At 49.1% G+C, this 16,449-nt stretch overlaps 1 protein-coding gene and 1 long non-coding RNA gene across 10 annotated transcripts in view; one reads left to right on the top strand and one right to left on the bottom strand.

Annotated features, from left to right (window-relative positions):
* Positions 5,646-16,449, bottom strand: part of PHACTR1 (phosphatase and actin regulator 1) — a 517,471-nt gene continuing 506,667 nt past the window's right edge. For all 9 annotated transcript variants that reach the window (XM_018039147.1, XM_018039150.1, XM_018039149.1 and 6 more), the window contains 4 exons: positions 14,833-14,894; positions 10,427-10,567; positions 9,547-9,623; positions 5,646-8,724 (listed from right to left, as the gene is read on the bottom strand). In XM_018039147.1, coding sequence (XP_017894636.1) covers positions 8,709-8,724; positions 9,547-9,623; positions 10,427-10,567; positions 14,833-14,894 — 296 coding nt within the window. In that variant the 3' untranslated portion in view covers positions 5,646-8,708. The remainder of the gene's footprint in view (positions 8,725-9,546; positions 9,624-10,426; positions 10,568-14,832; positions 14,895-16,449) is intronic.
* Positions 12,129-14,161, top strand: LOC106503511. The gene is made up of 3 exons (XR_001297204.2): positions 12,129-12,760; positions 12,944-13,130; positions 13,213-14,161. It is a non-coding gene; the product is annotated as an uncharacterized LOC106503511 (long non-coding RNA).

Here is a 16,449-nt window from a genome sequence, read left to right as displayed (position 1 = left end):
GACCCTGTTTCCTTTCTCTTAGTGGCTGAGTAATATTCCGCCGTGTATCTGAGCCCCATCTTCTTGATCCATTCCTCTGTGGTTGGACACTTAGGTTGTTTCTGTGTCCTGGCTACTGTAAACAGTGCGGCAGTGAATCTTGGGGTCCATGTGTGCTTCTGAATTATGGTTTTCTCAGGGTATATGCCCAGAAGTGGGACTGCTGATTACTAGTAATTACTAGTAATTACAAAGGGATTACTGTACCTTTGTAGTATAGTTTGAAGTTGGGGGTGCCTGATTACTCCAGATTACTGTAGCTATTCGGGGTCTTTTGTGTTTCTGTGCAAATTGTAAACATTTTTGTTCTAATTCTGTGAAGAATGTCATTTGTAATTCGATAGGGATTGCATTGAATCTGTGGAGAAGGCAATGATACCCCAACTCCAGTACTCTTGCCTGGAAAATCCCATGGACGGAGGAGCCTGGTGGGCTGCAGTCCATGGGGTTGCTAAGAGTTGGACATGACTGAGCAACTTCACTTTCACTTTTCACTTTCATCCATTGGAGAAGGCAATGGCACCCCACTCCAGTACGCTTGCCTGGAGAATCCCAGGGACAGGGGAGCCTGGTGGGCTGCCATCTGTAGGGTCGCACAGAGTTGGACACGACTGAAGCGACTTAGCAGAAGCAGCATGGAATCTGTAGATTACTTTGGGTAGTATATTCATTTTCCCAGTATTGATTTTTCCAATCCAAGAACATGGTATATTTCTCCATCTATTTGTGTCATCTTTTATTTATCAGTGTTTTATAGTTTTCTGAGACTACAGGTCTTTTGCCTTCTTAGGTAGTTTTATTCCAAGGTATTTTATTCTTTTTGTTGCAGTGGTAAATGGGATTGTTTCCTTCATTTCGCTTTCTCATTTTTTGTTGTTAGTGTACAGAAATGCATGAGGTTTCTGTGCATTAATTTTGTATCCTGCAACTTTGCCAAATTCATTGATTACCTCTAGTAGTTTTCAGGTGGCATCTTTAGGATTTTCTATGCATAGTATGTCATCTGCAGACAGTGACAGTTTTACTTCTTCTTTTCCAATTTGTATTCCTTTTCTTTTTCTTCTCTGACTGCTGTGGCTAGAACTTCCAAAACTATGTTGAGTAACAGTGGCAAGAGAAGACATCCTTGTCTTATTCCTGACCTTACAGGAAATGCTTTCAGTTTTTCACCATTGAGAATGATGTATGCTGTGGGTCATTCATGGCCTTTGTTATGTTGAGCTAGGTTCCCTCTATGCCCACTTTCTGAAAAAAATTCTGAAGTTTTTAAAAAATCATAAATGGTTATTGAATTGTGTCAATAGCTTTTCCTGCATCTACTGAGATGATCACATGGTTTTTATTCTTTAACTTGATAATATGGTGTATCACATTGATTGATTTGCATATATTGAAGAATCCTTGCCTCCTTGGGATAAATCCCACTTAATCATGCTATGTGATCACTTTAATATGTTGCTGGATTCTGTTTGCTAGTGTTTTGTTGAGCACATTCTTGTCTGTGTTCATCAGTGATATTGTTCTATAACTTTGTGTGATATCTTTGCCTGGTTTTGGTATTAGTGATGGTGGCCTTGTAAAATGAGCTTGGGAATGTTCCTTCCTCTGCAGTTTTTTGGAAGTGTTTCAGAAGGTTAGGTGTTTTAGCTCTTCTCTAAATGTTTGATAGAATCCGCCATCTGGTCCTGGACATTCGTTTGTTGGAAGACTTTTAATTGCAGTTTCAATTTCACTACTTGTGATTGGTCTATTTATATTTTCTATTTCTTCTTAGTTCAGTCTAAGAATTTGTCCATTTCTTCCAGGTTGTCCATTTTATTTGGCATGTAGTTTTTGTAGTAGTCTCTTATAGATCCTTTGTATTTCTGTGGTGTCAGTTGTTTAATTTTATTGATTTGTATCCTCTTTTTTTCTTGGTGAGTCTGGCTAAAGGTTTATCAGTTTTATCTTCTCAAAGAATAAGCTTTTAGTTCATTGGTTTTTGCTATTGTTTTTCTTTATTTCTTTCTGCTCTGATTTGTATGATTTCTTTCCTTCTACTAACTTTGGGTAGGTATATATTGTACTTACTGGCATTCTTTTAATCATTTTGAGGCATTTTTGTAGTTCTTTTTTTGTTCCTTCTTTTCTCTTGTGATTTGATTATCTTTAGGGTTGTGTTTAGATTCCTTTCTCTTGTGTGTATCTGTTATAGAGTTTTGGTTCAATGGTTAGTTACCATGTGGTTTATATATAGCAATCTATATATATATATATGTAATTAAGTTGCTGATCTCTTAATTTCAAATACATTTAACAACCCAGCATTTTTACTCCCCTCTCCCACATTTGCTGTTTTTTGGCATCATATTTTACAACATTTGTGTCCCCTTAACTACCTATTGCAAATGATTACTTACAGATGATTTTACTGTACTTCTCTTTTAATCTTCCTACTAGTTTTATATGTGATTGATTCACTACCTTTACTGCAAGTAACTGCCTTTACCAGTGAGTGTTTCCTTTCTTAATTTTCATGTTTTTAGGTGTGGCTTTTTCTTTTTCGCTTATAGAAGTCCTTTAATATTTCCTGTAAGGTTGGTAGGGTGGTGCTGAACTCTTACCTTTTGCTTTTCTGTGTAACTTTTGATCTCTCCATCAGATGTGAATAAAAGCCTTGCTGGGTAGAGTATTCTTGGTTAATAGATTTTTTTTTCCCCTTTCATCACTCTAAAAATAGTATGCCACTATCTTCTGGCATGCAGAGTTTCTGCTGAAAATTCAGCCGATAGGCTCATGGGAATTCCCTTGTACATAACCTGTTTTATTTCCCTCCTTTTAGTGTTCTCTTTCTCTTCAGTTTTTGGTGTTTTAATTACAACATATCTTGATATGATCCTCTTTGATTTGGTCCTGTTTGGAACTCTTTGTGCTTTTTGAAGGTAAGAGGCCTGTTTCCTTTCCAGGTTAGAGAAGTTTTTAGTTATTACGTCTTCAAATGTGTTCTCTGCCTGCCCCGCCCCCTTCCTTCTATCATACAAATGTTAGGTTATTACTGACTGGGGGGATTTTTGCAGAAACTAATGGCTGTGGCCAGTGATTTTATTTTGGCCGGCCCCAAATTCTGTCATTTCAGTGACGTTTTGTGGGTCGTTGCATTTGACAGTTATACCTGACACCCCTGGAAAGTCTTCTCCAGCACTGTGAGTTTCACTTTTACTTCCTCTAGCAGAATCAACGACCTTTTTTGGAGCCCCTCAGGCTCCTCTGTCCTTGGGGTTTCCCACGTAACAATACTGGTGTGGGTTGCTATTTCCTTCTCCAGGGGATCTTCCCAACCCAGGGATTGAACCTACGTTTCACGCTTGGCAGCTGGATTCTTTGCCACTGAACCACCTGGGAAGACCCTCTGGGGTATGAGTCTTGACTAAACCAGACTCTGTCCCTCCTAACCATCTTGTGCTGCTTTCTTTACATTTTTAGTTGTAGAAAATCTTTTCCTCTAGATGCCAGCCTTTCTCATCAATAGTTGCTCTGTAAAGAGCTGTAATTTTTGGTGTGCCCGTGGGAGGTGGTCAGGGACTTCTTCCTACTCTACCATTTGGCCAAGTCTTCAAGAGCTAAAGTTTAGTAAGGCCTAACTCTTATGTCAGACCCTGTGCTAAGCACTTAACACATTTTATTTAATCCGATCAGGCTTATAAAACAGGTGCCATCATTCCCATTTTAGAGATGAGAAAGCTGAGGCACAGTGAGATTAAGTAACTTGTCCGAAGTTGTTCAGCTGGTAGGGGCTGGAAGAGCCAGGGTTTCCGCCCAGGGCAGCAGTTTGACCCATACTGCTGCTTTGTGACACCTGGACACCTGGGGCAGGAGCTCAGGTGGGATCTGGGTTTTAACTGTAGATATGGAGTCATCTGAGGCTGGGATAGCACTGAGGCCTGGGGAGTCAGCCAGGGACCATTCCGGGTGTCAAACTTGTCCTTGGATGAATATCAGGGGTAAGTACCTGCATCACTGAGGTGTCCTTGAATTTGGGGTGCTGTAGGGGACAACAGACTGCATCTTAAGCATCACAGCTCAAAGCTCCAAGGCCCCTCCAGGGTCCTTGACCCAGAGGAAGGGGGAGGTGGGATGGTGTAATATGGTTGAGAGCAGCTTTAGGACGAGCCCCCAGGAAGACACCTGAGTGCGCCAAGCAGCCCCCCAGGAGCCCAGCTCCAGGCAGGGAGGCATAGCAGGTGTGGCATCCAAGCTGTTCCCCAAGAGCCTTTCCCAGTAGCACTTACACAGAGCTCACTGGTCCCAAAGGAGTAAGCGTTTTAAAAATTCAGGTAACCCAAATCTTAGATAGCTGATATCCTTAAGGACACTACAGGACCCCTAGAGTTCAGTGTCCCCACTTTCCAGATGAGGATATCGAGGCCCAGAAAAATTAAGTGACTTGGCCAAAACTGTCCAGTTAGAGGTAATGGCGGGGCAATAATTTCTGTCCTATGATGACCAGAGGGTGGACACAGCAGGCCCTCTACCTATTGAGAATGTGTAGCCACGACCTTCTTTACTGCGTAAAGGGCTTTCTCTTAGGATGATGGCCCTTCTCCTTCTGTCCTACAGGACAAAGCCTGTTGGAGCTTTTCTTACTCTAGTCCTTTGGCTCCCCTAGGTAACTACCACCAAGTTCTGACTTGTTAAGGTCAGAGAGTTCTGGAGTGAGGAAGACCGCAGAACGACACAGAGCTTGGCCTGCGGTGCTTTCTGTAGACCACTCAGCACCGCTGTCTGCTGGGGCCTTGGCATTCCTCTTCCCACACAGGTGAGGGCTTGTCCAGACCCCTGCCATGATCCCGCTGACCTCCGGCAGGGCTTCGCCACTGCTGCTCAGCAAAGAAACGAGCAGTGCGCCTGGTCCCCTGGCCCACTGAGGATGGAGGCTCCCTCTGGATAGATCTCCTAAGCCCTCGCTGCTCAGCAGCATGATGCCCGGACCAGCAGCATCAGCATCTGCACTAGGAAAGGACACCCCGGTGATCCCTGGCAGTGGCGCAGGGGGCGGCACCGTGCTGGGTCTTCTTCCCCACACCACCTTCCTTTGTTAGCAGACCAAGGGCGTCTTCAGTAGTGTCACCACCTGAAACGCAGCCAGCACGCCCTGCAGCACTTTGTGCTTCCCATAAAACCTCCAGATAGACACATTGGGACCAAAGGGTTAAGCGATAAAAGGTCTTGGCTTTTTTACAGGATGAACACTCAGGTTGCTCAAGAAAGGAGACAGATGTACGCCCAAGAGCAAAGTCTTCTGGGGCTTTTGCTTGGGGACAGTAATTTATATCATTCCCAGATTACTAAAGGACAGAAAACTGGAAATACATTTAGATATTCTTTAAAAGATGTTTAGAAGAAAAAAAAAAACTTGTATGCTAGAACTTACCTAGAAAGTTCATTTATGTATGTGCAGCAGTCTTTCCCTTTCCCATCAGTACCAGTTACATGAGGTGGTTCTGTATTTTCATAACTCTTGTTCTTTTGCTGATGAGCTGACCTACCACCCCCCCCGCCCCAACCAATCTAAGAATTTTCGGTGGTTCCTGCTGGTTGTCAGTAAAAACACACAGGAGTCAAGGAAATGTTTTTTTTTAAGACTTTTTTTTTTGGTGTGTTTTTAAAGAAACTGCATACATCATCAGAGACAAACAATAATTTAAATACCATGCAGTTTCTGTCTGTACAAAACCTAGGCCATAGAGCTCCAGTTTAATTTGAATTCTATTTACATTGTCTTCCTCATACAGCCGTCGTCGGTTAAAGCAGAACATGGGAGCGCACTCCGGTGCAAAGACAAACTATGGACAGACACCCGGGGAGCAACCAGAGAAAAGCAACCATTTGGGGGATCAACAGACAAATGGGAGGAAAAAGTCGTTTAAGGTGACCTTCGCCCACTGACTGTGCACAGGGGGAGCCTGAAATTCCATTCACCGAAGCACACATCACGGTTTTCATTCGGCAAGTATAAATACACGTTCATAGGCAGGAGAAAAATAAGCTCAGAGGTTTTCATCACATCCACCGTCACATCGTTTGGTTTTTCTAATCTGACATAAAGGCTAAAGTTTTACAGAGCTTTGAGGGCCTTTGGGGAGGAATAGGTCAGCGATTTCCAAGGAGCAGGTAGGCCCAGGGCAGTCTCCTCAGTCCTGGATAGGGTGGGGACCTCGGGCAGTGTTTGATTGATCAGAGGGAAACATTTTGATTTGAGAAATCTCAGGTTGTTCTTGTGCTAATGCAAATGACAAAAAAAGCTCAAACTGTAGCTTTTTCAGAAAAAGCGGCGCACTGTAAACCAGCCAGCCTGCCTTTTTCCCACCGCCACCCTCCCCCCCCATCAAATTGTCATTTTGGAAAGAAACACATTTTTTTCAGTTGTTTTAACAATGTGGCTAAAAGGAAATTTGGATAGATTTCTGTAAATACCTCAAGATTTCAAGAAAGGAAAGACAGCAGAGGGTCTATCCTGTGACCTACAGAGGTTGCTGAGCCACTTCCAATGGGCTCAGGAGAGCCCAGCTTGGGGCAGTGACACGGGAGGGGCACCTTCAGTTTGCAGGGAGTTACTTCCAGAAAAAGCTACTCTGCAGGAGAAGCAGAAACTGCGTTCAGTTTCTTCCACGTGCAAAGTGGCTGCAACAATGGGGCACTTTGGGTGGGAACCCGCGACCCCTGGCAGGCGGGCTGCAGGGAACTCGATTGAGGCATCATGTTCCCAAGAATCTGAAAGGCCTGGAACCCAGGCCAGCAGAGAAGCCCCTGGCCTGTGTGGTAGGCGTCCAGGCAGTGGAATGAGGTCCCTTAGGACTCGCTATTGGGCCAGGAGAAGGCTGACCATCACAACACTAGAAGCCCAGGCTCAGACCCCGGCCAGGCGGGCACCTTGGCGGGGAACGTGTGCCCACGCAGAGGAGTTACACGGAAGAGCCCCGCATCCTTCATCACACCATTTGCACATTCAAACGTCAATAAGTCTTTCGGGAAGACACTGTTATACAGCCACGCTAAAATCCTGGCCACATTTTCCCTGAACAACGCCTCCACCCATGGCGGTTAACTATCCGGATTCAACATTCAAAGAAGAGAGGAAGGGGGTGATGCGTCTTCCCATGGTTGGGCGCCAGGCGCTGTGAGGAAAGCGTGCGCCAGCTTGGCACCAGCCGGCGGGCACCACCTGGAACACCGCCCGAGCTCCCCTGCCAGGTGCATGGTGACACCGCCCCGGGGAGCCGTGAGCGCCAGCAGAGAAGGAGCCCACCCTCACCCATGGTGATGGCGGGGAAGCCCCAGAGTAATGTGATCCCACGCGGCTTGGGGTGGGAACTGGTTACCTCTTTTTTTTTTTGGTGAAGGCCAAGCTGGCATCTTCCTAAAGCCTGGGCCTGTGTGGTAGGGCTCTAGCCATCACCGGGAGAGCTGGTGGAACAACTGAGATCACGGCAGGAGGCCAGGCTGAGCTTCGCGGCCAGCCTGGAGGGGAAGAAAACCAGAAGCAGCTCAGGCGGCCCCCTGCAGAGAGCGGTCAGGTCAGGGTCTGGAGCTGCCCCTCCTCTGCCATACCCTGGCCCCACCGCTTTCCTGTGATCACAGGTGAGGAGGATGGACAGAGATCCGACCTCTGTCACCCTCACCAGCCTCCAGACGAAGAGGAGGGATGCTCCCTGGAGAAGCAGGTACCTCCCGGTGGGCGGGGCTGGCACCTGCCCCCACCCTGGGGCTTCTGCAAGGACACCTCCGGGCGCAGCCAGCCTGGAAGGGCCTCGGGTGGTTGTGGAGGACCTGCTGGGGGAAGCCAGCCCTTCAGGAATGGATCCTGGCCTGGTCCTCAACTCGGCCGTTAAGGGCCCTGCCACCCGGTCCCCAGCCCCGGGGTACACGCAGAGAGAATGAACATCAGCCAGGCGGTTGGTCACCCCAGCCTGGGTGCCTTCCACAGCGGCCTTATGCTCGTACGCATGATGCCACTGAGACGGCAGAGGCTGCTGGCATGCGTAAGATCCCCTGTGACTCTGGGCTCGTCTAACGACAGCCTTTCCCTGCGATACCAGAGCTTCCTGGAGGGCAGCCGGCTTGGCCTGAGAAGACAGGACAGGCACTCATGCCTGCCTTCCGCACCTGGAGCGCACGCACTCTGAGGACAGCCCGGTGACCACAGGCTACCCTAGGGAAGGGCTCTCCCCGTAGTTCACCACGTGGGTGGTGCAGCCTCCTTCAGCAGCCTCCTGATCGGGCGCCACCCCCGGGCCGCCTGCTTCTGCACAGTCGTCCCAGGACAGATCCACCGGCTCGGCATTCTCTGGACTCAGGTGACAGACACTTTGGCGGTACAGGCTCGAGGGAGCCTCAGCGAACGCAGTACCTGCCGGCCTGAGGCCCAGGGCCGCTCTGAGCACAGGCAAGTCTTCAGTGCCCCTGGCCTGGGATGGGGCACAGTCCCTTATCCACGGCGGTGCCGGCAGCTGAGCTGTAACCATCGTGTTTTTGCAAACAGAATCCTGTGTTTCCTTTTCTTTTTCTTCTTTTAAAAAAAAGGCAGTTCATAAGATTTACATCGTAATGGGGAAGTGAATAAATACCAGCACTTATGGTTCTTATAAATTTATGTTTTGAAGACAGCATAGCACTCAAGAGGAATTCGACTGTTAAGGTCGGTGAAACCTAGGAATACAAAACAACTCAGTCAAGACCCAGCGGCTGCCCATGGTGTTGGACCTGATAAGGCCAAGCTCTCCAGCCTCCATCCTTGTTTGTGACAGCCACAGGGAGGCTTAAATCTCCAACCAAAGGCAAATAAATCTCCACAGGACCCCTGGAGAACTTGAGGCCCATCCAGTGCACCCCTGGTTTTGGAGAACTTTAGTCTTGAGCTCCCCACGGGGGCCGCAGCCCAGGTAAGGACTCAGCAGCAAGGCAGGGACCCCCAAGCTCCTGTCCCTGAGTCAGGTACTGTTTCTCCCAACGTTCAACCAAGGAGAGAGGCAGGAGGGAGCTGATGGCCTGTCACTAACCAGCCCTGTGACCTTGTGTAAGCCCCTCCAATCTCTGTCTGATTCAGTTTTGCCAAGAAGCACCACACAGGACTGTCTGGGAAAAGTACACCGAACCACAGGCGTGACCCCCACGTAGATCTGGTACCCGGCCCCGGTTTGGTCTCTGCTGTAATCAGCAATGACCTTTCCTCCTCAGCTTATGTTTTCATAAATACCCACTCCGTCGTCCAGCACTCAGCAGATCTTTAGTCTGCAGGCTCTGAGAAGGCTGCATTCAGCCCAGACCTCACACACACTCCTCTGCTTTCAGTAACCACGGTGAAACCTGTGGATCCTTCCATTTGGATCTTTCGTTTATCTTCTCCTCTCACCGCACCCACCACTGCACAGCACTCGTCCTCCAGAAGCAGCGAGGACAGTTCAGTCCAGGGGTAAATATAATTTGAAGCAGGGAAGAAAAAAAAAAAAAAGGAACCCTGTTGATACTAACCTTGTTAAATGTCTACTCAATTCATGAACTTCCATTTCAGTGCTTTTAAATTCGTTGAGCTCCTTCCGAATGGCAGCCTAGAAGAAGGAGAAGCCCGTGAGTGTGCGGAGGAAGCAGACAGACAGCAGCTCACCTTCTATTTTATTCCTGAAAACATCAGGAAACCTCTTCAACAAAGTCAGATAGGTGCGTAAAGTAGATTCTTGCCACTGGGAGAAACAGAGTCACCCTGAGATACTCTTTAAAAAGTGGAAATGTTAGTCACTCGGTTGTGTCCAACTCTTTACACCCATGTGGACTCTAGCCCACCAGGCTCCTCCTCTGTCCACTGAATTTTCCAGGTAGGAATACTGGAGTGGGTAATCAGTCCCTTCTCCAGGGGATCTTCCTGACTCAGGGATCGAACCCGGGTCTCCTGCATTGCAGGCAGATTCTTTACCATCTGAGCCACCAGGGACGCCCCTTTAGAACCTACGAAGAATCCCCTCCCCACCAAATCTAAGATGCAAACAGTTCGATTTGGGGTTCTGCCCGGAGCTTTTCATCCGGGCAGTGAGAGGGCCCGCCCACCTGGCCCACATCCTGGGGTCCCTGGTGCACACTGAAAGGTCAGCCCCTGGTCTTGCTGCGGTGGATCTAAGCTCAGAATGCACAGTGACGCCTCAGGATGGGTCCTTCCAGAGCTGGTGGGTCAGATTCCCCAATCAAACTAAGGGAAGGAGTGTGGCCCTTCGCTGGAGCCTGCCTGCCAGGCCGTCCGCCTTCAGTGCCCACCCGGGCACCCCGGCTCTGCTCCAGGGCTCCGTGCAGGCTCCCAGCAGCATGCTAGAGACCCAGCGCCTGGCCGCGAGGCCCGGGCAGCCCTCCCCACCCTTCTCACTTTGTCGGCAGCAGTGAGGCGGGTCCAGGGCTTGTCAGCCCTGCGGTCATAGTCCTGAGCGTCGGCCACCTCCACGTAGTCGCTGAAGCGGATAAGGATCTTCCGTTCCCGAAGCTCCTCCACTGTGGGCCTCTGGCTGAGCTGTGGGAGAAAGACACGGACGCGGTCAACCAGCCATGTTTTAGATCACTTGGTCCACCCGTGAGTGTACAGGTGAGAGCCCGAGGTGGAGAGGCGCAGCTGACGCATCACATACCGGGGAGGGCAGGGCCCCGGGGACCCAGGGCTCCTGATTCCTGGGCCCGGGGCTTCTCCAGACTCTGTGACAGAGTTGACTGTCTCGTGAGCCGCCTCCAGGACTATGCAGACGAGCAGCCAGGCTGCTCAACAACACTGCGGTGTGTCTTTCTGTGGGTGTGGTGGGTCTTCCCACATGTACCTGCCTTTCCCATCAGGCGAACCGAAACCTTACACAACAGGTTTGTATTATTCTGGATTCATGAACTGACCTCTGTGTGTCAAATTAAGTGCTCTCTTCAAGAAGGGTTTGTAATCTTTGCGTTTCAGACACACAAAAGTACATGCAAACTCTGGGGTGCGCAGGAATTAGGAGTATGTTGGTTTTGGGGGTCATGGAGACCCTGCCCCTCACTAGCTCAGATGAAAGGTGCGCCCACAAAGGCAGAGCGAGGCCGCGTTGATGCCGAGGAAGACTTGGGACGGGTTCTCTAGAGAAGTCTGCGGTGAAGGAGTGAAGCAACTGAGTCACTTCACCATCTCCCGTGTCACCCACTAGCATCCTCCCTTTGTACTTTCACAGCTCGGGGCTGACGTTCCTATTATCTCCTCCTGTCACTAGGTTTACTTCTTCTGGAGCAACACAGTTGCTCTCTCTTTAGGATGCTGTCAATTCATGTTCAGCCAATGTTATTTAAAAGCAGTTTTTCTCTAAGCCCTAGACTGTGTTTAATTCTATTAATAGAAGATGTAGTCAAATAGAATCTTAGCACATAGGCCTATAAAGCAAACACAGGCAAGCAAATCCAAACCACCTCTGGCTGTTCTGACTCTCTATCTTATGCAGCTGCCATACACCTTAGGCTTGTGCCAGAATGTTCCAGCTTGCTACCACGTGGCCTACAATCGAAGAACATTAGATGACTGCCTGGCTGGCACTGAACAGAATGGTGACACCGACTGCCAGGCTCCAGATGGGACCCAAGCAGCCTGCTGCTACCCCTCGGCCAAGGGAGGAGAGACCTGGGGATCACAGGTATGTTGTGTGTGACTGGTCCCCTGTCTAGACCCTGTGCAGCTCCCCCTGCGAGTGGCTCCAGTCTCTCCTGGGTTTCCCAGGCATTTTGGTGTCAGCGGTGGCCTCTTGCAGGAAACCAGAGGTTTCCCGGGCTCGATGGTCAGGGTTTGCTGTCAGCAAAAATGGGGGTCTCTCCTGACTCAGAAATGAGTGCAGGGAGCTTCGTAGTGTCATTATAATACAAAGAGACATTTACCATAATACGCTCAGTTGTGTCCGACTCTTTGCAACCCCATGGACTGTAGCCCGCCAGGCTCCTCTGACCATGGGATTCTCCAGGCAGAACAGTGGAGTGAGTAGCTATGCCCTCCTCCAGGGGATCTTCCCGACCTAGAGATCGAACCGGTGTCCTGCATTGGCAGGCAGATTCTTTACCATCTGAGCCAACTGAGTACTTCGTTATCATGATAAATGTCTGTCTGCATTATAAAGACTCCTACTCACAGCCTGGTTTGTGTTTCTGACGGGTAAGGTTTACCCTGGGGTGGCAGACAAACAGTACTGTCTGTTCAGTGTGCCATGCAAGCATGGAATTTCTAATTTAAATTTCTGGAAATTATGGTCTGGATTTTGCTCATAGCCTGTCTATGGTAGAGTCTGGAGTGAACAGAAATCTAGAGATTGGCTCTGAAGGTAAGGGACTCTCTTTCATGCCTGAATCTGATGGGGATGAGGAACTGGGCCCAGGTGCTAACAGGGAGTGAGCAAGGAGGGCCCTGGGTTTTCCTGCTGGGAGAGTCTGACTAACCACCACCGGGATTCTGTCATGAGCAAGGGCTCACAAGCCTAGCCATGTGGGCTGAGGAGAGGCGCCTTTGGCTCAGGACTGGCTCTCACCTTCCAGGTAAAGTGAACCCAGGTTACCTGCCTGGATGCTAAGGAAATAGTCTCTGCAGCCAGAGTTGGTTTTCCGGGAATGACGGGCTGCAGAGGTTGGCAGCAGAAGTGTCACTTGCAAGCACTCAACCAAGGGGTACACGTCAAGACCCAGATTCCACTACTAATACGACCTGACCCAGGTAAAGTTCTTCCCTCCCTTCTTCTCATCCATCCATCAAGCTAGCCAGCAGTTTTTTGGAAGTGGGAAACAGGCCTCTACTAAAAGATGAAGCATATGGTTTTTTAGGTCCGTCTCAGTTTGGCAGAAGAGAATGCCTGGTCTGTGGTGATCAGCATCCGCTACTGTGTTTTCTTTCTCTCAGGTCTTGACAGAAGGATATGGAGGCAATCCTGGGGCTGAGGGAAGGTACGTGCCCCCCGCCCTCTGGCATCTGGTCTTGCTGTGATAAAGGCTCCTGAGGAGCAGAACGTGTCCAGGGCCAGGAGGTATACAGATTCCCTACCAGCTGCCAGGCCCCACACCTCTGTTCGCAGAGCCAGATGTGAAAGGTACTTTCAGTCTCTCTCTCTCCCTTATAAAAAGCAGCCTATCCCTTCCCTCAAGCTCACTATCTCTAATTCCCTGAGCCAGTCCCAGGGGATGGCAGATGCTGAAATTACAAGGCACTTTTTCTGGGAGAAGAGAGGTAACTGAGAGGAGGAAGAGGCATTTATCTTGAAGACTTGCAAGAACTATGGGTATTTGGGGACCCCACCCCCTTGCTCTCCCAGGGGAGATGGGTGTGGGAGGAAACCCTCTTCTCTCACCCCTTCCTGCCAAATTATGCAGCTAGTCAAGTTTTCCCCTGCAAGATCGTATACTTTTTTTTTTTAAAGAGAATTAACTTCATGTCCAAATCTTTCCGTATTACTAGCTTTTAGCAAGAAACCCTCAAGTTTAGGAGAATTGGGGGTGGGTACCAGCAGTCAACTCCCATGAACGTTACAAAAATCTGATTAAACGTTTCTATTAGAAACATGGGGTCATTACCAGTCTCCTTTTGATACCCTCATCATTTCCAGGACCCACTTAGAACAATCTAGTGTATCTCCCCTTGTCCCTGGTCCCCTTCGCTGCTCAGTCTCAGGAAACACAGTGCCCTGCGTCCAAAGGCTAGGTGATCTTAAGGATGTAAGAACCAGACCTGGACTCGGGAGAGGGCACCTGGGTGAAGTGAGGGCCCGAGCTCTCGTGGCTCTCAGACCCTTGCTTATCTTACTCCTTTTAACTGGGATGGCCTTTGGCTTGTCACCAGATGTTTGGGGTGCTCTAAGGGTGAGAAAGCACTGGGAAACAAATCATCACCTTAGTAACTGGTATGGTATTTCAGGATCTCTGAATTTCTTCCTTTGCATAATATGTCCATAGAGAAAAATCCATTAATAAAAACTTTAAAAATTAATTTTGATGTGCCTCTTAACTGTCTTTAAGCTTTGAGTATCTTTCTCTCAAGATGGTCACTGTAGGAGAGTGATTAAAAACACTCTAGTCAGACAGAATAAAGTATTTTCTGTACCATCAATTATTAAATTTCTCAACATCCCCCAAGAATAGCCTCAAATAAAGAGCTTCGTATCAGAGAGGTTACTCCAAATTAGATCTGCGTGGGTCTACACTGCATTGCCAAGCCATCTATTTTGGGGGTTTTTATGGAAAAATATATAAAAATTCTATCTTCCTGAATTTTATCTAAGTGCTTTTCAAACATCTCCATTAGTTTATCAGTATATTTGACATTTTCCTAATTAATTGGATTTAGCATAATAAATAGTTCTTGAGTAGTAGGTCAGGAGCAGTTATCAGGGGAGACAAGGAAAACTTGTATTTTCCAGGGTCATAGCAAATAAGTGATACATTTTGAACTACTGATGTTGATAGTGAATTTCCAATTGAGAGATGGAATTACAGTGAATTTTTAACCACAGAATATTTACTGTAACTGCAAATATAATACACCTGCCATCAAGTTGCTTGGAGGGGTAGGCCGCTGTCACAAAACGAAGCAACATAGGATGTCACCAGCCAACAGGACTGAGGGTTGTGCAGCTGTGTGACCACTGGCCCCTGGAGAGTCCAGAGAGCCACGTGTCCCGGCACCCGAGGAACAGAGCCACTGCCGTCAGCTCCAGCAGGCCAGGCAGCGGGGAAGGCCTGCACCCGAGGGGCGGGCGGCCTGCTGCCCCAGCCCCACTGGCACAGAGAACCCCTCACCTTTCGAGTTAACCTCCTCTTGATCTCTCTCTTCTCCTCTTGTTCCTCTTGTTCATTCCGAGCTGAAAGAAACAAAGAAGCTTTAGGTTTTGGTTGCAGCGTCCCCCAAGGAGGCGCCCTCTGAATCTCCGCAGGTTCTAGGCCAAGCAGCTCACAGTCTCAGGAGGAGAGTTCCCCGTCCGGACCGCAGCCACCCTTCTACTCCTGGGGACACTCTCCAAGCACCTGCACTGTTTCAAACGGGGGGGTGAGTGGGTCAACCTTACTTCACTTTCTTCATGTCACATGGGGTTCCTTCGGAGTCTGCAGGCAGAGATGCTGGATCAGGAGGTGGGTCCTGAAACAGTGGGTGCTGCTCACAGTGACAGGTGTGTCCTCGGAGCAGGGAGGCGCCCTTCTCTGGACAAGACCTGGGCCTCACTCAGCTCTGCCTTAGGCCTCACAGTGACCTAAGGGGTCTCATTGTGAGGTGGTCCGGGGCACCCGGTGCCCCGCCTGGAAGGAACAGAGGCCAGACCCCCACAGAAACAACACAAGGCACGGCTGACGCCAAACACAGAGGCTGGATCTGCAAAACGCTCACCTTTCGCAAGGCCTGATTCCATCAATTCTTTGACTCTTCCAAGAAGTCCACAGAGCATGTGGGAGGCCACAGTGTGGGGTACAATGGCCTGCATTTCGACTTTTAAGGAGTGTCTTAGGGCAGACTTGAGAGCTTAAATGTTCTCAGCGCAATATGGGTGGGGGGGTGCTTAGCATTAGGTGTGTGCAGGTAAGAGGGCCTGGGGAAATGAGCAGAGACGTGGTGGGCAGAGAATGTGGGCACATCTAAGTAGCCGGATGGTGTGGGTACCTCACTTTCCTCCCAGGCCTTGGGACGGACGCCCAGATCGCAGCCCAGTACTGTCTGATTCGAGGGAAACCATGAACGTCAGCTTGGGCCCAGTGCCCCATGTCTCGTCTACTGAATTGACGATGCCTTCAGACAGAAGCCACCACGGCGACTTGACTTCGGCACCGTCTGCATCAAGAGGGCCCATTTGAAACCACTGACATAAATGACGTTTCCATAACTCCACTGACTTATCGTATCAGGACGCATTTGTCAGTCAGTGGTCTCAGTAGAGCCCAGATTTTTAAAAGTGCGACCCCCTCGTGCCTAGAAGTGGTGTCCCCCCACCCCTCCTTGCCAGCAACCACAGCCTTCAGCCAACTCACACTGCAAGTGGCAATGCCTCCCGCCAGGAGGAACAAGGATGAGTCAGAGCACGACTCAGGCCCTCACGCGACAACCCCTCTCCCCGGGGACACGGTGTGGCCACTCTGACCGCCTGTGAGAATCGGGATTGTGGACTGGGCAGCACCAGAAATGCCGACATCTGGCCCTTGGCTGAGGTCCCCAGGGGTCCCCGCGGTCCCAAACTCTACACGAGAGTGCCTTCCTTTGAAGTGAAAGGTCTTCCCTCCCCTTCCAGAGTTCCTTTGAAAAATGTGAATTGCTTCAGAATTAAAAACCCATTCAACTAGTCAGCCATTACCACCTTTGTACGAACGAATCTCTCCGAGATAAACTGGGAGTCAGCCAGTTAGACCCAGAAGAAGGGTGTCCCTCCCCCT

The sequence above is a fragment of the Capra hircus genome, chromosome 23 (genome assembly GCF_001704415.2).
Source record: "Capra hircus breed San Clemente chromosome 23, ASM170441v1, whole genome shotgun sequence".
Lineage (NCBI taxonomy): Eukaryota > Metazoa > Chordata > Mammalia > Artiodactyla > Bovidae > Capra > Capra hircus.
Note: the sequence above shows the minus strand (reverse complement) of the source record. Positions and strands in the feature narration are given on the sequence as shown.